Genomic DNA, 26,734 nt, shown 5'->3' on the forward strand with positions numbered 1-26,734 from the left:
AAAATTCAAAAATGAAACAATACAGAAATACAAAAACCCATACAAAAATATAAATAAAAAAATAGAAAAACTCAAAAATACCATAATACAAAAATACTGAAACACAAAAATACAAAAGCACAAAAATACGAAAATGTAGAAATACAACAGATAGATAAATACTACAATATAAAAAAAATTAAAAATTCGAACGTACGAAAATATTGTGTATTTACTCGAAAGCTGAAAGCAAATATGTATTTGGCTGAAAGTAAGCGTTCGAATACAGGGGATGTGTGAATGGTGTCTGGCTGTTTCGCGCTGTATGAGGTATTGAATCATTACAATTCACATATATGTCTATAGAAAAGCAATACTTTCAAAATGCTTACAATGAAATTTAATGTGAATATAATTTATTTCCTAGAATAATGCTTTTATTGATAATGCTTCTCATAATTGCCGGTATTGTCCCCCCCCCCGTGCAGTAGAAGTCAAACCAAAACAATCACCACTCACTGGCGGCTGGTTCATTCATTTCGTATAGTCTAATTCATGCGTGGTTGTGTTAGTGCGACAGTTGAGGTTAAATGTTGTTGGACCTTGGGGGTTGAGGTTAAGTTAGCTGAAGGATAACATACTCATTCCACACCTTTATGCATTATATCTGTGTGCAATTCACAGACAGTGAATGACTCGATTAATTTTTGACAAACTGGTTGACAATGAAGTGTCAGCGACTATTCTCGCGACTACTCGACCGAACGAATACTTTAACCGTCCGTGTTCAGATAGAGATTAAACGCACACTACAAAGATTCAAAAATACAGGAATACTAGAATACAAAAAATGCAAAATACAGAAATACAAGAATACTATACCACAAAAATACAAAGATACAAAAACACAACAATACAAAAACACAATAATATAAAAAAACGAGAACACAAAAATACAAGAGCATAAAAATATAAAAATGCAAAAAATTCAATAATGCAAAAAAACTAAAATACTAAAAATACAAGAATACAAAAATACTCAAATACAGAAATACAAAAATGCCAAAATACATATATATATATATATATATATATATATATATATATATATATATATATATATATATATATATATATATATATATATATATATATATATATATATATATATATATATATATATATATATATATATATATATATATATATATATATATATATATATATATATATATATATATATATATATATATATATATATATATATATATATATATATATATATATATATATATATATATATATATATATATATATAAATATATATATATATAAATACGAAAGGCACTAAATAGGCAAATACAAAAATTTTAAAATTCAAAAATAAGAAAATGCAAAAATACGAAAATATGAAAATGCAAAAATCCAATAATGCAAAAATACAAGATTACAACAATACAAAAATGCTAAAAATCCAAGAATAAAATAATGCAAAAATACTCAAATACAGAAATACAACAATCCTACAATACATCATTTTAATAATACAAAAATAACAAAATACCAAAATACGAATATACTAAAATACAAAACTACGAATACGAAAATACAAAACTTGAAAAATACAAAAATACAAGAATAGAAAAATTCAACATACTGAAACTCAAAAATACAAGAACACAAAGATACAAAAACACAAGAATATAAAAATACAAAATCACAAAACTATAAAACTATAAAACACAAAAATTCAAATATACAAAAATACAAAAACACAAAAATTCATAAAGGCAAAACTTCAAAGGATCAATAAATAAAAAATTAAGAGATGAAAATATCAAATATTCAAAAATCCATAAATATTCATTCAATATTTCAAAAATTCATGAATTTCAGAATTTTAGAAATTTCAAAAATTCAATTATTCGAAAGTTCTAACATTCAACAATTTAAAAAATTAATTATAGAATTTGAATTTCAAAATTCAAAAGTAAAAATTTCAGAAATTCACCACAATACAATACAATAAAAATAAAAATTCAAATTTGAAATGATTCAGATACGCAGAAATACAAAAATGCAAAAAATAAAAATACAAAAATATGAAAAAACAATAATACAAAAATGCTATAATACAGACAAAAAAATCAAAAATTACAAAAATATAATAACAAAAATGCAATAATTCGGAAAGGTAGAAATACAGAAATACAAAATTTAAAAATACAAAAGAACGAAAACACAAAAATATAACAATACAAAAATAGGAAAACACGAAAATGCAATAAAACCTGTTTTAATCCACCTAGTGGTGTAATTGTGTCTTTCGCATTTATCGAAACTGGTTACGTTCAGTATAACATTGAGGAAATGGCTATTACATTCTTATTACATTTGGTAAGTATATATGAGTGCACAACTGCTACGAACCTGATGAGCAACATGTCGACGCTGACACACTTGAGACAAACAAAAATATAATATTTAATTAGCTTAACAGTGCGAGTTCAATGTTGTCTTCACTTTAACATATTTTGAAATGCGCAGTGGTGGGAAAGGGTAGGGGCATAATTAGTGGGAGGGGAGGATGCGTTAGGAAAAACCTAACATATTTGGGGTGAAGAGAATGCGGGTGTGATGTTGGTCAAAGAGAGGGGGAGGGGGTGAAGGTAAGAGAGTTGGAAAGGGGTGTGAGAGGAAGGAGGGGTAGATGGGGGGGGGGGGGGGTGCAACTTCATACCATGCCTTCCATTTGAGACTAGGTTAGTGAAAATTGGTTCAGTCATCACCGAAGTGGCTTTAGTTCTGAAATATGTCCGGAACCCGGGACTTCCGGAATTATCGATAGTGGACATTATATTCCAAGAATCTAGGCCAGCGAATCGAAGTATTTTGATGTTCATTTCAATAGATTTTTAAACTATGAGGTGTTACGATTGTACCGGTTTATATGAGAAATTCCTTTGTAACCGCAATAACCAAACTGTAACTCCGGAACCAAAAATCAGGACTGAATGAAATTCAATGGCAGTCAATGGAAGTATTATGTCTTTAATTTGAAATCAAGTTTGTAAAAATCGGTTAAGAGTTCGCTGGAAAATAGGGGGATATTAGCTTAGGAACTTGGCGAGCTCTCCGGGGGCATCAATAACCGTCATAGGTGGCCAAAATGTGGTCAAAACTACTTTGATTGGTTATTGATATAGAACCGCAAATCCAAATAATGTTGAACCTATTTGAATATGTATTATATCATTCGGGCATCATGGTGTTACCAGTTTATAAGGGAATTTGCTGTGTGACCGTACTCTTCAATTCGTAACTCCGGAACCGGAAGTCGGATCAACTAAAATTTATATAGCAGCTTATGGGATCATTATACCGTTTATTTGAAACTAAGTTTATGTAAATCGGTTTAGCCATCTCTGAGAAAATTGAGTTAAATTATTTGACACACACATATATACACACACGCAGACATTTTGCTATCTCGAACTGAATCGAATGATATAAGAGACTCGGCCTTGCTGGCCTCGTTTAATAGGTCGGAATTCCGACCGATTGCATAACCTTTCTATATAAGAAAAGCAAAAAGGTGCGAAATCAGCAAAGTCCCAAAAAGTCTATTTTTCTCAAAAACATTTTTTTCGGTGTAACATAAAATCGCGACGTTTCAAGAATTTTAAGGACATTAAAGGAAATACGAATTAAATTTCTGAAATTTCTGAAATAAAAATGCAAAATATAAAAATTCAAAAATACAACAATGCAGAAAACTAAAACACAAAAATGCAAAAATATAAAAATACATAAATACAAAAATACAGAAATACAAAAATACTTGAACGCAAAAATACAAAAATTCTAAATACAAAAATATACAAATACAAAAATACAGCAATACAAAAATTCAATATTGCAAAAATACAACAATACGAAAATTTGAAAATACAAAAATGCAAAAATAGAAAAATATAAAAATGCAAGAATACAAAAATACAAATATACTAATATACAAAAATATAAAAATACCAAAATACAAAAATGCAAAAATACGAAAACACAAACATATAAAAATGTAGAAATACAAAAATACAAAATTACAAAAATGCGAGAATACCATAATACAAAATGGTAAAGTACACAAATACAAAAACACAATTATGTGTTATTAATTACAAAAATATAAAAGATACGAAAATGCAAAAGTCCAAGAAAACAAAAAATTTAGAAATACAAAAATATAAATTGATAAAAAGTACAAAAATTCAAGAGATAAAAATTTAGAAAAAGCAAAATTTTCAAAAAAAAAACAAAAGTTCAAAAATTTAAAATCAAAGAGCTTAAAAATTCAAAAACTCTGAATACAAATATTCAAGAATACGCAAAAAAATTGAAAATTTCCAAAATTCAACAGCTTGAAATACCAGAAATTGAAGCTTTAAAAAAATTTAATAATCAAAAAAAATTCAAATTTTCAAATTCTTGAATTTTTAAACTTTTAAATTTTTTTTCTTAAATTTCTAAATTCCTGATAAAATGTTCACAAATTTTTAAATCTTTAAATGCTTAAATTTTCAAGATTTGAAGCGTTTAAATTTTTAAATTACTAAACTATTAACTTTTTAAATTTCTGAATTTTTTTTTAAATGTTCACATTTTAAAATTTTTGAATTTAAAATTTCTTGAATTATTAAATTTTTAAATATTGAAATTCCATTCGAGTTCGGGATATAAACAGTGCGTCGACGCGGTTATTGTGCCGGATTAAGATAACGATTTTTCTATAGTGTTAGTTTGTGTATCCGCGGGAAATTTTCCCACGCGATAGATAATCAACAAATTGATCACATCGAATTGGAGTGAAGTGGAAAAAAGTGCCTGGAGACGAAATAAAGCCAGTTCAATTCTGCGCTAAGGTGCTTTGTTCACCACAACAAAGCACAGATCATCCCGACTGTTGAGCGACACCACACAAGGGAATAGAAAGGCAGCGAACTAACACAAACAGACGGATAAAAAGTGATCACACAAAGTGAGCAGAAGCGAGTAGGGCCATGTCGCCTCACGGCGGCAGTGGCGGAGTTCCTGCGATGAGTGGAAGGGGGTTCCCAGCGTTAGGTTTGATACCCCAACGAACTGAAGGACGCTACCTTGTCATCCAACGCAAGGACGAAGGCCAGACGTTGGAAAAAGTTTCACCGTTTCTGATTGACAAGGTCATCAGAAATTGCTGTGGCGAGGTGACCAACGTGAAACGAATCAAAGACGGCAAATTGTTGGTTCACACGAAAACAGACAAACAAGCTGAAAAACTGTTGAATCTTCAACGCATGTCGAACGATATAAATATCGCAGTTACTGAGCATGGGAGCCTGAATACGTGCCGAGTTGTTATCACTTGTCGGGATCTACAGGATGAAAATGATGAAGTGATCTTGGAAAATCTGCGAGACCAAGGAGTCACAACGGTCTATAGAATCATGCGTAAACAAGGGGATAGTAGGGTTAAAACCTCGACTTTTATTTTGACGATTTCAAAGGCCATAATGCCACAAGACATCAAAGTTGGTTTCCAAAACGTAGTAACGCGGCCGTATTACCCACGACCGATGCGCTGCTTTCAATGTATGCAGTATGGCCACTTGGGGAAAGACTGTAAACAACAAAAAGTATGTGCAAATTGTAGTGAACAGTACCATGGAGATAACTGTCAAAGGCCGGCTAAGTGCGCAAATTGCAAGCAAAATCACTCAACAATCAGCGTAGACTGCCCAATCTGGCAGCGTGAAAACGACATCGTCCGAGAGAAAATTGATAATGGCATATCATATTGGGAGGCGAAGAAAATCGTGGATCGTAGGACGCAACCCGAACAAAGTTTTGCAAATGTGGTAGCAGCTGGAACCCGCAAATGTAAATGCAAATGCAGCTGTGGAGATTCGCAGACCATCCCAACTACTCTTTCCGAATTAAAACGAACCATCGAGCAGACACAAACCCCCACGATTAAACCAACCCAAACTTCACAAGCAAATCCCCGTCCACAACCACAAGCAGTACCTACGACTTCATATATAATGGATCAAGCGACCAAGGAATCTACCGAACATGCAGTCCAGAATAGTGCGAAACAGGGACACTCCAAGCAATACGATAGTCGATACCAAGCAAGTGACAAAGACCAGCAAAACGACCCACCGTCACCCTCCCCAAAACCGAAAAGGACAAAAAAGGAATACACGTACCAGATCAGCAGCGATGATAAACTCAACCAAACCCAACAGAAACGAGGAAGGGGAAGACCCAAAAAAGTACAACCAATACTACACGACACCGAAAGTTCGAAAGCAGAAGACAGTGAAATGGAGATCTGAGCCGGTGCAGTTTAACATAATAATAATAAAATAAAAGCAATGCACACACAAAATAATGCAAAAGTACAAACAAGAAACTCATCCATCGTCTCTTGGAATATCCAAGGTCTCCGCGCGAAAAAACCAGAAGTTAAGATCATTACCACAGAACAACACCCTCTCATCGTATGTCTTCAAGAGACCATGTGCTCCAGCCAAAGCCAAGCAAAAATCAGCGGATACAATAGCGTCCACCACCAACGAGTCAGCGGAAAAAAGCAGCCGGCGGGGTAATAACCGCAGTAAGAATTGGACTGGACTACAAAGAGATAGCAGTCAGCAGCGACTTTGAAGCCATCGCAATACAGGTAGGTCCCCCACTCAATATTTCCATCCTGAACATATACTTCCCACCCGGGAAGTCCATCACTGCCCCGGAATTGACCTCTATGATCAACCAAGTTCCTACACCTATGCTACTCGTCGGGGACATAAATGCTCACCACCCGCTCTGGGGGTCGAATAGTATAAATGCGCGAGGGAGAATGATTGAGCAAGTGATTGATGATTGCGAACTCACTGTCCTCAACAACGGGGATTTCACGTTCATCACCATGCCAGCGGAAATAGATCCTGCATCGATATCGCCTGTTGCTCACCCGAGTTAGCAGGTCGCCTAGACTTCAATATTCTAGAAGACACCCATGGCAGCGACCATCTACCAATACTGTTATCGGTCCCAGAGCTCCAACAACAACGACAACGGTACGCCCCCAGGTGGAAAATCGACGAAGCAGATTGGACAACATACCAAAGCTCCGTTACATTTCAAGAAAAAGACAGCGCAGACAAACAGATCGAAGAAATTACAAACGCAATCATCCAAGCTGCCGAAAAGGCCATCCCCAGATCCAGTGGAATACCGCCGAAAACAATGGTGCCATGGTGGAACAGTGACGTCGCTGCAGCAGTTAAAGGCCGCCGAAAGGCGCTGAGAAGACTGAAGTCGCAAAGCCAAATAAAAGTGGACAAAAGCCAGTTAGTGGAAGAATTTAGAAGGGCACGCCAGAACGCCAGGGAGATTATCAACGAGGCACAACGAACGTCGTGGAAAGAATTCGTCGGAAGCTTCAATGTCCATACGTCATCTGCGGATCTCTGGAGAAACGTCCGAAACATGCAAGGGAAGAACAGCCAAACACGCATAAACGCAATTAAAATTGGAAGAGAGACAGCGAAAAACGACCGCGCTATCGCCGAGGCTCTTGCAGCTCATTTTGAAAACGTCTCTAGCAGCAAGAATTACCCCCCTGCGTTTCAAGACTACAAAAGAACAGTAGAAGCAACACCATTGGACATCCCCAACCTAGCAGCCGACTACAATAAAAAATTCTCGTTATACGAGCTGGAAGAAGCTCTGGAAGGAACCAGCGGATCGTCACCTGGACTTGACAACGTCCACTATAAAATGATAGACATGCTCCCCCACGACTGCAAAACCCAATTACTAGCTGCGTATAACAGACTATGGTTTGAATCTGCATACCCGGACGACTGGACCAAATCCGTCGTTGTACCAATTTACAAAGGTAAAGGAGAGCGAACGAACCCGGGAAACTATCGGCCAATATTTCTAAATAGCTGCTTAGGAAAAGTTTTCGAGCGTATGGTAAATAATCGGTTGGTACACATTCTGGAGTCAAATGAACTACTTCATGAACACCAGTACGCTTTTCGTAAAGGAAGGACAACGGTGGATCACCTAGGCGAAATGGACATCACAATACGACAGGCTTTGAACAAAAACGAATACGTACAGGCAGTCTTTCTAGACATTACGAAAGCGTACGATACAACATGGCGCAGATTAGTGCTTGAGAAGCTGCGTAGCTGGAACATTGGAGGAGAGATGTTACGGTACCTGTACAAATCCCTGCAGAAAAGAACGTTCAGAGTTCGAGCCAACGGCCAGTTGTCAGAGGAGAAAATTATGGAAACAGGTTTATGTCAGGGATCAGTTCTCAGCGTTACCCTGTTTCTCGTAGCCATCGACACGATCAAAGAAAATTTGCCCGCAGGAGTAAAACTACTGTTATATGCCGACGATGTCGTCCTGATAGCATCAGGGACGGACCAAAAAAGAGTAACTGCCAATCTACGAAAAGCCCTATGCGAAATCCAGAAATGGCAGCAGCGTTCAGGTTATCGTATATCAGCAGAAAAAAGCGTCACAATGGCATTCAGAAAACCTAAAACCAGAAGAAGTGGCGAAGCGAACAAGCTACGGTTAAACAACCAAACCATACCGCGAAGAAATCATTATAGATGTCTGGGGACGGTATTAGACGAATGCTTACAATTTAAAACGCACGTGGAGGAATTGAAAACATCGGTCCAACAACGACTATTAGTATTGCAGAGCGTGGCAAGAAGAAACTGGGGCGGAGATAGAACCACACTCACAAAAATATACAAGGCGTGCATACTGGAAAAAATCTTATACGCAGCCCCAATAGTAGCAGCGATGAGTGACACAAATACCAAACTACTGGAAACAGTTCACAATCGTGGACTGCGAGCAATATGTGGTGGCTTCCACACAAGTCCAATAGCGAGTCTTCAAGTGGAAACAGGTATCCCCGGTCTTCGTACACTACTAGATCAAAGAACTGCGATCTATACAGCCAAACGAATGGCTAAGGACGAACAAATAAGAAAGCAGCAAATTGATATCATGACCAGAGTCGAATCTACAGACCCTGAAGACATCCTTGACGACAGCACAAGCAACCCTAGCTCGGGAGATCTATGGGACAACAGACCAGCACGAAGTTTAAACACCGTTTTGACTCGAGGAGCAGAAATAATAAACGACTTAGGCATCGAGCTGCCTCCAATCAACATCCTTTTAAATCCAAAGTGCCCACCATGGAATAGGACAAAACTACCGGTTGACAAATTTTTACTGCACTGTCTGAGAAATGGGGCATCGTCAGCTGAACTAAGCATGGAATTCGCAAACAGGATTGCTACACGATACCGATTCTACCGTACAATATACACCGACGGTTCGAAACGAGGCTCCAGATGCGGATACAGCATGGTCACCAGAGAAACTGTAATCAGGAAACGAATAAACGACATGAGCAGCATCTTTGCAGCTGAAAGTCTTGCTATCCAAGAGGCATTATCATGGGTGGCAAGTCAGGAACGGGTGGGGGCTTACCTTATTTGTACAGACTCCCTCAGTGTGATTACGGCATTAGAAACGTACAAAATTAAAAGTAATTGGCGAGACGACATCGCAAATAGCTATCGAAAAGCGACTAGCAAAGGGACGGCGGTTCATTTCTGTTGGGTACCAAGTCATAGCGGCATTCATGGCAACGAGAGAGCCGACAGGGAAGCCAAGCGAGCTCTAGAACAACAAGAAGTGTTAAACATCGCCATCGACATAAAGGAGATTAAAAGGGTGATGAAAACGGCATCTTTATCGAAGTGGCAATCAGCATGGATAGTTACAAGAAACAACAAACTAAGGGAAATTAAAAACTCTGTTTTGCCGTTCACGGAAGCTGTTATCGGTACCAGAAGAGATGACGTAGCACTAGCGAGACTACGTATTGGTCACACGAAATTTACCCACCAGTACCTATTAGAAAAGGAAGATCCACCCCATTGCCGAAGATGCAACGCGCGACTGTCGGTAAAACATATAGTGGCAGAATGTCCTTTACTAGACGAAGAACGAAAAAAAGAGAACGTGCCAGCTAACATCAGAGAAGCGTTAGCAGATGATAAAATCAGGGCTACTAATTTGTTAAACTTTTTCAAAAATATTAGGTTATACAATGAAATCTGAAAAACAAGAATTAAAATGAGTGTACCAATGAATTGTAATACATCAAGACAAGTATGAATAAAGGGACCCGAATGACAATTGTTAAAAGGTCCAAAATGCAAAAAAAAAAAAAAAAAAAAAAATTGAAATTCATGAATTTTTAATGTTTTAAACTTTAAATTCTTAAATTTTTAAATTCTTATTTGAAATTTTTTTAATATTGAAATCTCTAAATTTCAAAATATTTTGATATTCAAATTTCCTAAATTTTTGTTTTTAAATCTACATTTTTGCATTCTTTAATATTGAAATCTTTTAATTATTAAATATTTAAATTTTTAGATGCTTAAACTATTAAATTTTTAAAATTTTTAGGTTTCTCAATCTTTAAATCTTAAAATTTTTAAATTTTCGAATATATAAATTTTGAGACTCCTGAATTTTTAAATTTTTAGTATCCTTAAACTTTTTAAATTCAACTTTTTTGTGTTTTTGGATTTTTTTTACTTTTCAATTTTTTAATATTTAAACTTGAAAATTTTTAAATTCATAATTTTTTTATTTTTTGATCTTCAAATTCTTTTCAATTTTGATTTTTCCTAACTTTTAAATCTTTGTTCTTAAAATTACCTTTAAATTCAAAAATTTCAAAAAATTAAGGTTTCGAAATTTTAAACATTAAAATCTTTAAATTTCTAAACGTTTAAATTTAGAAAAAAATCTTTAATTTCAAAAGTTTGAATAGTTAAATTTTTACATTCCAAGATTTTAAAATTTTTGAATTCCTAAGTTTTTAAATTTCTAAACATGTAAATTTTTTCAATGCTCGAATTTTCGCACCTCTAAATTTTTAGGTTTTCAAATTAATAAATTTTCAAATCTCAAAATTTTTGAATCGGTAAATTTTTAGATTCACATATTTTTAAATTTATGAAACTTAATATTTCCAAATTTTTAAATTTATTGATTTTAAAATTTCCAAATTTTTAGATTCTTAATTTTTTTGCCGAGTTTCTATGCACGTATTTGAGTAGAATACGTGAGTATGGAATTTAAGGAAATCGCTATAATTGGGATTGGTTCTGATAGTCATTTGCATAAGTACCTGGCAATGAGTATGTATTAGGTTTGGATTCTCTTTAATTATGTGATGCTACTTAATACTTACAAATACTTCATCACATGTGTGACAAATCTTCTTATCGTTTGATTTGCCTTGAAGCGGAGAGTACTATGCAATATTAGGAAGCTTTTCCTCCTGACATTTCTGATAAACTATTTCACAATTGTACATGAAACACTTCACCTTGACTAGGACAAAGAAAATATTAGATTTGTTGCAGTAAACGAAAGTTGCTCCGGAGTAAAACATACTTCTTTTTACTCCGGTTTGCTAGCAGAAGAAGAAAAAAGAGAAAACTAATTGTCTAGTTTAGTGACTATAGTGATAGAGGTCCATTTTCAATGAGGTTTTTTGCCAATAGGGTGTATTTTAGCCTGAATAAACCGAATCCGAGAGCGGAAATGTGAAATTTTTAACCAATGTTCAATAAACTGAAAAAATAAGTTGTGATTAATAACACTCATAACAATAACAGTGCTTAAACAAGTGAGCTTATACAGTGGAGCTAGTGTGATGTGGCTTGGTCGCATACCCGAGGCGAAGGATCCGAAGAGGCGCAAAGCCACTGAGAATCCGCTGGACGAGGAATTGATTAACCCGTTGCTGGAATTGCAAGCAAACCTGTGATCCTCTCGTTTGACAGGTTTACTCAAACATAGGGGCTATAGTTAGTTGAAAGCTCGTACATGAGAAAGTGATGTGGCATAGCCACATTAGTCAGTATTCGGTTGACTAATGTGGCTACCCCACATCGTATTCTGGTGTATTGTCAGACTTCGCTGCCGCTCAGTCGGCTTTAAACTACGTATAACCCTTATGTTTAAGTATCCTTCGCTTCGGGTATGCGACCAGGCCGCATCACACTAGCTCCGCTGTGTAAGCTCACTTGTTAAAGAACTGCTATTGTTAAGACTGTTATTAAGCACAGCACAACTTATTTTTTCAGTTTATTTAACTACGGTTGAAAATTTCGCATTTACGCTCTCGGATTCGGTTTATTTAGATTGAAATACATTCTTTTGGCAAAAAACCTCATTAAAATTGGACATCTTTCACTTTCTAAACTAGATAATTATCAAGAGAAAGAAGAGACTACAGGAACGATTTTCTCATTGTTTCCTCCGGAGTATTTCAAGTTTCTCTTGGCATTGGAACAAACCTAACACTTTCTACGCAATATTACTCACCGGACAAAAAGGCATGAAACGAGAAATTTCCACAATCGTGCAGCACCTCCAGCGGGGGTTACTGATGTACGAAGCACCGCGGTGGAACAGTCCACCTTCCGGGTACTAGATCACAATTCCTCAAGGTGAATATTTGAGAGCAAAGCAAATGACAAACGAATGCAATAATCAGTGGATACAATTTAGTTTGCAACACTCCGTGAACTAGCAAGTGGTTACCGACTGCTTTTTTCCAACACGCAATCCACAATGAAATTTATTCGCCGAATCAACATCTGAATAATCTTGGCTCTACTGGCTACTTTACTATCAATATAATACTTCGCTCACCTTTGGAAGAAACAAGTATTTTCATGCAGAAGAATTTGACAACGACATCAACATCTATGATCGAATATCACTATTTTGCAAAACAGCAACTTTTCTTATTGAAAACACTTTTGATTGCGGAGATTCGGCTCGATCTGTAAATCACTTATACTAACAGTATAATCCGCTCCCCCGAGAACGGGAGGAAACACCACCGAAATTCACTGCTGTACATCTCCAGTAAAATACCGTAAAGTCCCATAACAAAAAAATCGAAAAAAAACTATGTCCCGAAAAAACACAAGTCCCGAAAAAATCGCGGAAACGGCTAAGTGTCAGCCGTCGATGAAAAAAATACAAGTCCCAAAAGCGGGCTGCGCTATGCCGATATTCGCCCGCCGTTTGCTAGCCATGGCGGACGAAATCAAAATTTTTTTAGCCATCATACCTCAGCAGAAAGTGTGATGTGAGGAAGAAAGAGTGGCTATGCAAAACAAGAGACAAAATGAACAGAAAAAAACATCTATCCACAGGATATTGATTCTGTTTATTGTGGCTCGACCCTAACGAGACGTTTGAGATGTTGGCATAGAAATCATGGAGGCGTAGCAGCCCACATTACCACGGCAGATGGCTGGCTAACGGGAGGCGCGATGCCCCACCTGCCAACACCAATCGCCTCAATACATGCTGGCAAGTGACGGGCAAACGAAATGCAGGCTCAGATGCAACAACCAGGCGGATGGCTGCGTTCTTTGCTATGAATATTAGCCCCGCCATTCGCATGCCTTTTGCCTGCCGTTCGCACGCCATCCGGTCGCCAGCATGCCTGCCGGCGGGTGGTACCTTCGGGTGGGGCATCCCGCCTCCCATAGAGTAATAAATAATTCAAAGTTGTTCTAAATCGATGAAACGTGTATAAACTGTATGTAAACGACAAACTTTGACGTTTAAAGACAGATCATAATCCTTTCATCGATTTAGAAATATTATTCAGGAAAAATTAAAAATGTTTTACAAAGTACATTTAATATTAGGTAATCTAAAAAAAAGTTCTTAATGTTTTGTATTTCGGGATTTTGTAATGTGTGGATAATTTTGCATAATTTATTGTTTCGGAATTTTTGACTGTTCAGTTTTTGAATTTACTAGTTATTGAATTGTATGATTTCTCAGTTGCACTTATTCACACTAGTAACAGTGATACAATGCTCTGCCAAGTGATGTTATGCAGCAAAGTTAGTGTGATGCAGCTTGGCCATACAGCTAAGGCCAAGTTTCCGCTGGAGAAGGTTTTAGTAAATCATCCGTCGGAAGTGCAAGCAAATCTGTTATCCAATCGTTTGTCTGGTTAAATCAAACATACTGGCTATGATTAGTTTTAAGCCGACTAAGCGGCAGTGAAGTCGAATAGTGTACAGAAATGCAATGTAACGTTGTTACCGCTGTAGTATATTAATATTTTGTGTAAATAATATGCGTAGGCACAATCACAGTTAGAGCTTCCATTTCCCGACGGTTTTCAGATTCGGGAAATAAATAATAAATTTCCCGGGAAATCCCGGGATCCCGGAAATACAGAAGAAATATAAAAACGTGAATGATTTTCTTAAAAAAAAGAATAAATTGAAAAGTTTTCAAACCCGTTTGATTGCATGTATATCTGTCCTAAAAGCAGTTGTCAGAAAAAGGCGATTTGGCGTCCTACACATCATTCAATCATTTGATAACTCGTCAATAAGTTTACGCAACATCAACTTCTTTTGATTTTTGTTGGTTATATGTATAATCTAAATTTTGGTAATCACGGATACGATTGGGACGATATACTAAACGCGGCTGCTGGAGTTACTGCCCAAAATTGGAATTCGTTGTTCTGATACGATGGGTCAATTCAATGCAAAGCACCTTCTTTGGTAATCTTGAATGAAAAGATTAAGCTGCTTCAGGGTATTGTGCAGTTATTTCCGATCAAATGAGAAAATGTGATATATGGAATCTACTTCTGTCACATTAGGATCAGCATCATTCCGAATTAAGTGTGAATCAAAATCAAGCAGATGATGGACGAACTGTGCAGCGATGGATGAAGCCTACCATCGATTTCCTGTTACGGGCGAGTATCTGGATTGCTTGATCTTATCTCTTCAAAAATCCTGCCTGCATCGTTGAAAGCGACATTCGGTGGTATAACAAATTAGACGAAATATGCATTTGATGAACCGATCAAATATTTCTACAGACGTTCTAGAAACATTCTTTATTTTGAATAGCGTTTGCGTTAAGCATGATATCACTACAAACCATCCCAAGTTTTGAAACAAACACTCATCGATTTTTTTTTTAAGAAATTACCGCCATTTCAATTACTACTTTGATTGCATTCATTCAAGATCTTTCATTCAAGATCTAACTATTAAAATAAACTATTAAAAGAACTGTTAAAAAATCTGATCAATCGGCTCATCGGTTGCAGAGATGTCGTGCGCATCACTAACCGGCAAATTAATCCATTTTTGCATGAAAATATCAACATTTTTAGTAGTATTTTGAGTAAGGCTTGGACTATACCTAAAAAATCATGAAAACATATCAGCGAGCCTAAAGATATATAGTCCAAAGATCTGCAAATCAGTTGGAAAAGCACAATCTGAATTCACTGCTTACTCCAAATGTTTGCCGATAAAAATATTTCCTACAGAATTTCTAAATAAATTAAAAATCTTTTTTCCCGGGATTCCCGAATCCCGGGAATGAGACAACACAATTTCCCGGGAATCGGGAATCCCGGGAAATCCAAAAATCCCGGGATTCCCGGGAAATAAATGGATGGAAGCTCTAATCACAGTGCGTTTTGTGGATACCAAGTGACTGCAGATCAAATCGATACCGCTCAGTCGGCTTAAATTAGCTATAATACCTACCCGGTCAAACCATTCGCAATTTGATTCGGAATCCGAAATGAATTCAATATGGAATCCAGTTGAAAGGCAACAACCGATTCCGAAACCTACTGAGTCAGAATAGGTTATTGCATTTGAGCTGAGTCGAAATTCATATTGAATTCATTCAAGATTCCGAACCGGTTTCGGAATCGGTTTGACTGAACATATTTGAGTAAACCGAAGGCCTTAGTATAAAGGTGCGCAAAGAGTGTACAGAGAATGAAGCCAAAAAAGTCTACTTATTGAGCAAAATATCTACAGAGGTATCAAAGACGGATTCCTATTGTGCTCGATAGGTAGACTTTTTTTTTGACTTAACTCTTTGTGTAATTGTTCTCAATAAACAAACCGGACAAACAAGTGAATCACAGGTTGGTTTTGCACATCCGCCGGCGGGTTTGACAACACCTCGTCAGGCGGATCCTCAGTGGCTTCGTGCCGCTTGGCATCCTTCGCCTCGACTATGTGGTCCAGCCGCACAACGCTAGCTTTACTGCATAACATCACTTGGCAGAGCACTATGTCACTGTTACTAGTGTTATTAAGCACAACTGAGGAATGATAAATTCAATAATTTATAAATTCAAAAACAACGAAATTCTAAAACAGGATAAATTATGTATTATAAAAATCAGAAATACTAAACTTTGAGAGCGCAAAATTTATATTTTTTTTTTGAAAATTAATGACTGAAGTAACAGAAATTCATAAATTTATGAATTCAAAAACTTGCTAAAAATATCTCAAATTCAAGATATCTGTAATCAAAACTTAAAAAAATTTGAGATTGAGAATCCTATCTATAATTCAACAAATCAAAAATTCAATAGCTAATAAATTTAAAAATCCGAGAAGGAAAAAATTGAAAAAATACTAACATTCCCCAATTCAAGTATTACAAATTCAGTAGTTCAAAGGCACTAAAAATGCAAAAAAAAAAATCAACAGGTCTAAAAATACAAAAATTCTCAAATCCAAAAGATCAAAAATTGAAGAATTTTAAAATTCAAAAATTCAAGAAATCAAAGATTTAAAAATTCAAAAATTAAAAAAAATAAAAGTACAGAGTTTCGGAGATTCAAAGATTCAGAAATACAAAAACTCAAAAAATCAATGATTAAAAAATACAAAAATTTGAAAGTTCAATAATTCCAATATTCAATCATTAAAAAATTTAAAAATTCGAAGAGCAAAGAATTCAAAAATTCTATGATTCAGAAATTCAAATTCAAATATGAAAAAAATTTGAATTCAGCGATTAAAAAATTCTTGAATTCTAAAACTAAAAATTTCAGCAATTCAACACAACAATAATACAAAAATTCACAAACGCGAAAATACAAAAATACAACAATAAAAAATACAAACATATATATAAATGCAAAAATTCAAAGGATCAATAAAATATTGAAATATTCAGAAATTGAAAAATTCATAAATTCGAATATTTCAATTACCAAAACTTCAATAATTCGAAAATTCAACCATTCAAGAATTCTAACGATCAAAGATTAAGAAATTCGAAAATTTAAAAAATCTGAGATTGAAAAATTCTAAAGTTTAAAAATTCAAATTTCATAAATTCAACAGTACAATAATACAAAATAAAAAAAACGCGACGTACAAAAATAAAGAAGTTCAAAAACACAAGAATGCAAAAATACTAAAACACAGAAATACTAAAATTCTAAAAATACAGAAATAAAGACAAAAACACAAACATTCAAGACTATAAAAATACAAAATTTTTAAAAATACAAGAATTCATAAACACAAAAATAAAAAAAAAATACCGGGATACAAAAATACAAGAATACAAAAATGCAATAATACAATAAATACAAAAAAACAAAATCACAAAAATACAAAACCACAATAACATAAAAATACTAAATCACAAAATACAAAAAAAAAACAAAATTTGTATTTGTATTTGTATTTGTATTTGTATTTGTATTTGTATTTGTATTTGTATAAAAAGTCCAACTGACAATTTGTCTAAATGAACTAAACTAAACTAAGTTAAACTAAACACAATTAAACTAGTGACAATACACGACGACGAAACTGCGAAGAATTCACGACGAAGTCGAAAATTTCAGCAAACTCGTTGAAGCGACGACTCATTGCTAAAATCGGACTATTGGCAGCGTAGTTAGTGCTGCGCATTTCAGAATGCAGCAGGGCTCGTGGGCGAAGAGAACGGGTAGGCGCGTAGAGGCTGATTTGCTCTAGTAGCTCCGGATCATCATATTCAGCCAGCAGAATCTTTGACACGAAAGTAGCCTGCGCTGCATGTCTCCGATGCGTTAAAGTATTAAGTCCTAGAAGACGACAACGGTCCTCGTACGGTGGCAGGTTTAACGGATCGTTCCACGGCAATCCTCGTAACGCATATCGTATGAATTTACGCTGGACTGCTTCGATCCTAAGGCTCCACGTTGCTTGATAGGGGCACCAAACGACGTTTGCAAATTCCAACTGCGGGCGCACCAATGAGCAATAAAGAGCCTTGAAACACAGAGGATCCCGAAATTCACTGGAAATTTTGAAAATAAATCCCAGTAATCGATTGGCTTTGTCGATGGACGCAGAGACGTGATGAGTATACGTTAGCTTTTCATCAAGAATGACTCCTAGATCCTTCACGTGGTCAACGCGTTGCAGCTGAGTTCCTGCGATGTTATAGTTGAAGGTAAGCATATTTCTCGTTCGAAAATAGCTGATGACAAAACATTTTGCAACACTAAGGACCATCATGTTTCTTACACACCAGCTATAAAAGGTGTCGATAAGATGCTGTAGCTCACGGCAATCGGCTTCATTTCGTATAACAAGAAAAAATTTTAAGTCGTCGGCAAAAAACAGCTTTCCTCCACGCCTTAGAACGAAAACTGCATCATTCACGAACAGTGAAAAAAGCAGTGGACCCAGCGTACTACCTTGAGGAACTCCGGAAGTGTTGATAAAGGATTCTGAAACAATATCGCCAATTTCAACAACGACTTCACGGTGTACAAGGTAGGATCGAAGCCAATGGCAGAATCTAGTAGAACACCCTAGCTTATCAAGCTTTGTTATCAGTATCTCATGATTAACTCTATCAAAAGCTGCTTTTAGATCAGTGTAGATAGTATCCACCTGCAATTTCTTAGACAATTGTTCCGTGCAAAATGACGTGAAGCAGACGAGATTCGTCTCGACCGAACGTCCGGGGAAAAATCCGTGCTGGGATGTACTGATGTAGTGTCGACAAGCAGAAAATAACGCTTCGTTGATGATTGATTCAAATACTTTAGATTCGACTCCAAGCGAAGTGACTCCGCGATAGCTCTCCATGTTGCATCTGTCACCCTTCTTGAATACTGGGAACATTACTGAGCGTTTCCAATCCTCAGGAAACGTTTGCTGCTGAAGCGATAGGTTAAAAATATATGCAAGTGGTGTTACAAGTAAGTCCGAACATTTTTTCAATACAGTTGAAGGTATAGCACTGAGGCCGGGTGCATAAGATGACTTGGTTTTCCGAATTGCAGATATAACCATTTGTTCGGAGACAGTAAACACATCCATATCAACAGCACAAGCAGGAACGTCACGAGTAGCATTTTCGAGTTCGATTGCGGTTGGCGAGTTAGCTGAAAAAACACTTGAGAAGAATCTGGCAAACAGCGTACATTTCGCCACAGTTGTCGTAGCTTCTTCGCCGTCGTAAAGCATCCTTGATGGAAGTCCAGTTTCTTTTCGCTTCGTGTTGACAAATGACCAAAAGCCCTTCGGGTTTCGGCGTAGATTATTCTGGATGCGGTTTACATAGCGTTTATATAGAAGCTTGTTGTAACAACGATACTCATTACAGGCAAAAGTGAACATGCGCTTAGAAAGAGGACACCGTCGATTTGTGTACGCACGTAGAGTTTTTGCTCGAGTGCGTTTTAGCTTTCGAAGAGTGCTGTTTGACCAGGGCGGCTTGCTAGGAGGCTGACATTTAGGCACTGAGGTCTCAACGCAGTTCAGTAGTAGTCGCTTGTAGAGGGCAACTGCAGTATTAACACTCCTTTGGGCATACAGTACACTCCAATTAATTTGCGACAGAGAACTGCGTAGCTTTACAAAATCAGTTTTGCGAAAGTTGAGACGGTCGACAGAAACAGTTTCTACGTACTGAACTGAGCGAATAGTGCCAATTGAGATTTCAAGCGCTGGATGAAAGTTGTCAAGTGGAACAATCACGCTGGATGCTTCATTGACGGAACATACAGGTATAATAGTCTCACTAACAAAGACGAGATCCAGAAAGCGTGACTGGTGATTGGGAATCATGCTTACTTGACTTAATCCGTTGAAAGCAAATCCGTCCAGTAGCATACGACTGGCGATGTTGGTTGTCGAAGCAATCGGGTCAGGGTAAGCGTATCCGTGTCGTGACGGCACCCAAATGAGCCCTGGCTGATTAAAATCACCAAGGACAATCATCACGCCATCCGCGCCAGCTTGTGAAGAAGCGTTATTCACAGCATCAATGTGAAGTTGCATGACATTGCAGTCGAGTCGCTTTTCAGGAGGAATATAGACAGCACCAATATAAAAGTTCCTCGATGTTGTAATTCTAACCCAAACAGCCTCAACACTGGTTAAACTACCTACATCAATCTCACATGAGGCAAATGCGGTGGAAACAGCAATCAAAACTCCTCCTCCACGACCGCGAATACTGTTGCCACTATTTCGGTCCGCACGGTACACGGTGTAAGCATCGCCGAAAAGCTGCACCGATGTTATCCTCGCATCAAGCCATGTTTCGGTGAAGACGCAAACATCGTAGTCACCGTCCACAGCAGCTAAATACACGTCATCAATTTTCGTCTTAAGCCCTCTCGCGTTCTGATAGTAGATCCGCAAACCATCAGCGTCATGTGAGAGGTGTTGTGCTGCATACCAATTTTCAGGACTGCGAGTTCGATGATCAGCATAACCGCGAGTGACGCGGGGAGAGCAGGATGTACTGTTGTCCAGAAGGGGAGCAAGCAGCGGTGTGGAGGGAATGACCGAGTTATGACTGTTGTGTCCAGCAGCTGACTGCAATAGGAGGCGTACTTGAGGGTGCGCAGTATCACGTGTAGCTTCGGAAGGACATATATTCTTCAAATGTTTACCTGAGCGGACAGATGCGATGCGATCGAAATTTTCATTTTGACATTGTAGATTCGCTGCAGCGGTAGAGTTCATTAAGTTGTGTTCATCATCAGACTGTAAGTGAAATTTACATTGAGGGTGTGCAGTATCTGGAAGTGCTTCGGAAGGACATATACCCTTCTTGGCTTTACCTGACACAGAAGAAGTCGCCGATTCGTCAGGTAGACCGAGATCGCTCGCCGGGGTACAAGAAGTTGGACAGACGAGTTTATCCAGAATAACTTGGCGCTACTGTCCACCACCAGATGGATTCTTCTTCGCAGCAATCCTGATGATAGGTCGTTGAATTTTTGAATTGGTCACAAATTCACGGAAGTAGATGTTCTCCGGCCAAGAGTCTTTGGACAGAGCCTTATCCCTGTATGATTTGCTAACGCCAACTTTAAAGGTTATGAAGCTCAGAGACGAGAGATCCTTGTCCTTAGGAACTAGACGCACTATTCTCGGTTGCAGATCCACCCCCAGACAGTCTTTTACAAGCTTAGAAATTTCATCATCCGTCGTGCTGGGATCGAATGCTGACAAGTAAACCCATAACAACTCCTCAGGTGGTGAAATTGTTTTTATCGTTTCAAACGCAGCTTTGGATCCACGAATATTAGGGATTTTTGTTTTGAGCGGATCATCTTCACGTTTGCGCTTGGGCGTGTTTGAAACTGGGTTATATGCAGCAATCCCTTTCCAAGGCGTGCTTACGGTTGGGGATAGCGGTCTCGAGTCAACTTTAACCGAGAGAGCTTTGACGACATCTTTCAAATCAGCTATGTCATTCTTTATAGATTTCAAGGAACTGTCGTCGGGTACTATGTCGCAACAACGCGAAGCCATTCTACGGAAATTATCATTCGAAAATAAGTCAGCACAGCCGTTGCACATCCAGAATAGGTTCCGTGGGTGGGTTCCCAGGACGTCACGAACATCATAATCCATCTTGACGCAAATCATGTGGAACGAATTTCCGCAGTAGCCACGACATGTGATTCGATCAGAATCATTAACCACTTTCGAGCAGTTGGTACAAGCCATGCTTTTGGTGTAGAAATAACGCCTAGCGGGTATGCAATATGCGCAAAATAACTAACTGGTATGATAACGTGCGTCAATCCAAGCGAACTTGCACGCAATGTGTAATCTCAGCTATCTACCAGAAGATGTCGCTTTTGGCGGAAAAATTGAGCGTGACGTAGTGCGCAGTGATAACGTCAACAAAAATCACAAACAAAACTTGCACTTTCACGAATGAACACAACTAGATAATATCGTGCTTGAAGCCACTAAATTTCAATGCACTCGTACAACCGATAAACAAGATATACACATAAAACAAAAATAAAACAGATCGCGATTGTAAAAATACTAAAAACTTGAAAAAAACTTTCAGCTTAATAAACAACCGGTATTCCACAAACAGTGATGCCAGTTATCAAATACAAAAACAAAAGTATAAAAAAAGGAAAAACAAATATACAAAAATACAAATTATTGCAATCAAAAATACCAGAATACAAAAATACTCAAACACACAAATACAAGAGCACAAAAATACAAAAATTCAAAAAGACGAAAATATGAAAATACAAAAACGCAAAAAATCCAAGAATACAAAAATACCCAAATACAGAAATGAAACACAAAACGAAAAAATACAAAAATATAAATATATACAAATACAAAATTACAAATACGAAAATTCAAAAATACAAAATACAGCACAAAAATACAAAAAAAGAACAAGGATAGAAAAATATAAAAATACAAGAATACTAAAACACAAAAATTCAAAAATCCAACAATACAAATATACAAAACCATAAAAATATAAAAACACAAAAATACCAAAATACAAAAATATTGAAACACAAAAATACATGTGCACAAAAATACAATATTACAAAAATGCAGGAATGCAAAAATACAGAATACAAAAATATAAGGAGAGAAAAAAAATTAAAGGGTTGTGTACACACGACCACGGTGACATTAAAAATATAGCTTGTCTCAAGAGCGTGCCAAATAATTCGCGAATAAATTTGAATCTATCAAAACTATCGACTCATTACAGGGCTGGAGACTATCGCGAGGCAATTTCGCATTTTCGCGAGCTTTTCAATTTTACCGATTTTCAAAAGACTACCTCTATTGCAGAGATATTAAATTATTATCAATATTTAAGTTAGGCGTTTCTGAACAGGTTAGGGCATAAATGATAAAAATCCATCTAGTAATAGTGGAGTTATAAGCGTGCAAACCTTACATAGTTTCGTTACATTGGGATATTGTAGATTTTAGAATGACACCTAGCCCCAGATAGTGGAGTAAGACATCTTTAATGTCAAAACACAAGAATGATGAAACACAAAAAATCAAAAGCTTAGCTTAGCTTAGTTGACCGCCCGTGAGTTTCCCGTGATTGATCAAAGCCTGTTGAAATTGCATATTGCACCAATTGTATGATACTTGGGAGTAGTACATCATACTCAACGTGCAACCTAAAGAGACTAACGGCCCTATTCTGCGCGGCGTGTGATGTGAGACGACTAATCTCACCTCACTCTAAGTGACTTTTCTCACTCAATTCTGAAGAGTCACTTCGGGTGACGTGAGACGCCCATTTAACCGCAATGGAGAATCTCACCTCACTCGAGTCGACTCTCAGAATCGGACGAAAAAAGTCACGTAAAGTGAGGTGAGTTTAGTCACCTCACGTCACAGGCCGCGCAGAATAAGGCCGTAAGATTATAATATGATCAATAACGTAGATGGCGACGCCCATGCAGGTCAATTTTTGGGATGGGAAGGAATGTTAGTTCAATCCTTGTGATTATTATGACCGAGGAATTCTCTGCATTATCCACAAATGTCACAGGAGAGGAAATGAATCAGGATATATCTTGGTCGATATTGTGATTTGTTTTGCACGCTTTGTTTTTTTCATTTCAAATTAAAGTTTTCAAGTGCGCGAACTCCAGTAGAAATAAAAATGCTGTTCGAATACGCATTCTAATAATTATTTTTCCGCGGGGCGTTAAATATAAGGATAAAGTCATAGATTTTGTAAAATGTACACGCGAGACACAGACTCAGAGATACACAAGACACCAGGCCATTATAAAATATGATTGGGGTATCTATTCATCCATTTTTGCGACGAGAAAAAAATAATACATACTCCGAAGATCCGGCTATCTACAGTGGGTTATTAGTGTTAACGCGTGCTTGATTTCTTTTTTCAAATATGTTTACGGAAGAAAAACTAGCAAAAGAGAAAAAATATTAATCGAGGCTTGTATACGAGCCGACCCTTCAACAGAAAACCAAGAAATAATTTTGAGCTGCCCAAAATAACCATTAACTGTACCGAAAGATTCTCTCTGCATGACGGACAACTAACAGTTTCACGCGCGCGTCGTTTGCCCCCTTTCCCTGTCAGCATACGATCACAGATTCTAGCCGATCTTCACCAATGCCACTCCCGCTCGAATAGAAACTGAGACAGGCTCCAATCCAAATACAAAAATACTGCAACACAAAAATACAAAAAAATCAATAATGCTAAAATACAAGAATACAAAAATAATCAAATGCAGAAATACAGCAATCCAACAATACAAAAATACCAAACTACAAATATACAAAAATACGAAGGTACTAAAATACGAAAACACAAAAATTTTAAAATACAAAAAGGCTATAATTGAAAAAATACAAAAACGCAAAGATACAAAATCACAAAAATATAACAACACTAATACTACGTTCACACTACAGAGTTAAAACATGTTATAATAATTAGCAACAAGAAAAATGTCGTCAAGATAGCGTTAAAACACGTTTTAACTCGTAGTGTGAACATAGTATAAATCACAAAAATACCAAAATACAATAAACACAGGAGTAAAAAAATATGAAAATACAAATATTCGAAAATACAACAATACAAAAATGCAAAAATACGAAATTACTAAAATACAAAAATACCAGAATACAAAATACAGAAAACTGAAACACAAAAATACAAGATCACAAAACAACAAAAATACAAAAATATGAAAATACAAAAATTCAATAATACCAAAATACGACAATACAAAAAACCAAGAATAAAAAAAGCAAAAATACTTAAATACAGAAATTCAACAATCCAATAATTTAATGAAGCAATAATAACAAAATACCAAAATACAAAACTACGAATACAAAAATACAAAAGTTCAAAAATACAAGAATAGAAAAATACAACACAAACATACAAAAATACAATAAAAAAAACAAGAATAGAATAATACAAAAATACAAGAATACTAAAACAATGAGAACAGACGTCCATCTTCACCATTCAACTTGTGTAAAAATCCCTAACGTCTTTGAAGGTAGTTGGGATATTTCCACCACGTGCGCTACTATCGTCATGTTTTTTGCTGGCTGAGTTCGACTGATTTGACAGCGGTTATACCTCTACCCGGTCAAATCATTCCAGAGCCGGTTCGGATTTCTGAGTTTCAAGAGTATGGATTCCAGCTCAAATGCATCAACCGATTGAGTGGAAATCGGTTGTTCCCTTTGAGCTGGAATCCATACTGAATCCATTCAGGATGTCGTACCGGTTCCGGAATAGGTTTGACGGGTATTTGGGATAAGCTGGTATGGTGGCGCTAGTGTTTTAACGCATAATAATTCAAACATTTACACACGTTTTATTAATATATTTGTTCGATCATGGATATCTGTTCTCTGTGACTACAACATAAAAACACGAAATTCAAAAATACATGACTACAAAAATACAAAGATTCAATAACACAAAAATACAAAACACAAAAATATAAAAATACAAAAACACAAAAATACAAACATACAAAAATACCGAAACACATAAATACAAGAGCGCAAAAATACGGAGATATATAATGCAATAATACAAAAATGCAGGAATATAAAAATACAGAATACAAAAATGCAAGGAGAGAAAAATACAAAAATACAAGAATACTGAAACACCAAAATACAAGAACACAAAGATACAAAAACACAAAAAAAATAAAAATACAAAACCACAAAAATTCAAATATACAAAAATACAAAAATTCATAAATGCAAAAGTTCAAAGGATCAATAAATAAAAAATCAAGAGATGAAAATATCAAATATTCAGAAATTCCAAATTCATAAATTAAAATATTTAAGAATTCAAAAAGTCGGATTCAATATTTCAAAAATTCAAGAATTTTAAAATTTTAGGAATTTCAAAAATTCGATAATTCAAAATTTCAAACATTCAATAATTCAAAAAATCAAATTTTGAAAATTTTTAAAATTCACACAAATATACACACACGATGACATTTTGCTATCTCGACGAACTGAATCGAATGGTATAATAGACTCGGCCCTGCCGACCTCGGTTAATAGGTCGAAATTCCGATCGATTGCATAACCTTTCTATATAAGAAAAGCAAAAAGGTGCGAAATCAGCAAAGTCTATTTTTCTCAAAAACATTTTTTTCGGTGTAACATAAAATTTCGACGGTTCATGAATTTTAAGGACATTAAGAGAAATACGAATTCGATTTCTAAAATTTTATGGGGTCCCCCCTAGGGGCAGATCACTCTAACAATGTATAACAAATTTGCATCAAATTAGAAAAAATGCATTTAATTTCCATTTTTGCATCAACTTTGCACTCCCTCGCAGAAAAGTTTATTTAACAAACGTCCTACGCTGATCTACCTCGTTCGACGTTTTGTTGAATTGAGTTCTTTGCGACCGGTCTCACGAACACTAATGAAGTTTCCTGATT

The 26,734-nt window shown here is 36.1% G+C and overlaps 2 protein-coding genes across 2 annotated transcripts in view; both read left to right on the forward strand.

The window, feature by feature from the left end:
- Positions 1–5,036: 5,036 nt before the first annotated feature.
- LOC131687428 (uncharacterized) lies at positions 5,037–6,356 on the forward strand. Its single transcript, XM_058971505.1, has one exon. It carries the CDS (start codon positions 5,037–5,039, stop codon positions 6,354–6,356), a length of 1,320 nt encoding a protein of 439 aa, XP_058827488.1.
- A 524-nt stretch (positions 6,357–6,880) lies between these two features.
- Positions 6,881–26,734, forward strand: part of LOC131687429 (uncharacterized) — a 45,671-nt gene continuing 25,817 nt past the window's right edge. Inside the window, exons 1-2 of the mRNA XM_058971507.1 lie at positions 6,881–6,998; positions 7,079–10,041. Of these exons, the coding sequence (XP_058827490.1) occupies positions 6,881–6,998; positions 7,079–10,041 (3,081 nt within the window). The remainder of the gene's footprint in view (positions 6,999–7,078; positions 10,042–26,734) is intronic.

The sequence above is a fragment of the Topomyia yanbarensis genome, chromosome 3 (genome assembly GCF_030247195.1).
Source record: "Topomyia yanbarensis strain Yona2022 chromosome 3, ASM3024719v1, whole genome shotgun sequence".
NCBI classification, from domain to species: domain Eukaryota; kingdom Metazoa; phylum Arthropoda; class Insecta; order Diptera; family Culicidae; genus Topomyia; species Topomyia yanbarensis.

What these genes read in the sequence shown, in the direction of transcription:
- LOC131687428 (XM_058971505.1), top strand. Translation starts at nt 5,037, where the DNA reads ATGTCGCCTCACGGCGGCAGTGGCGGAGTTCCTGCGATGAGTGGAAGG.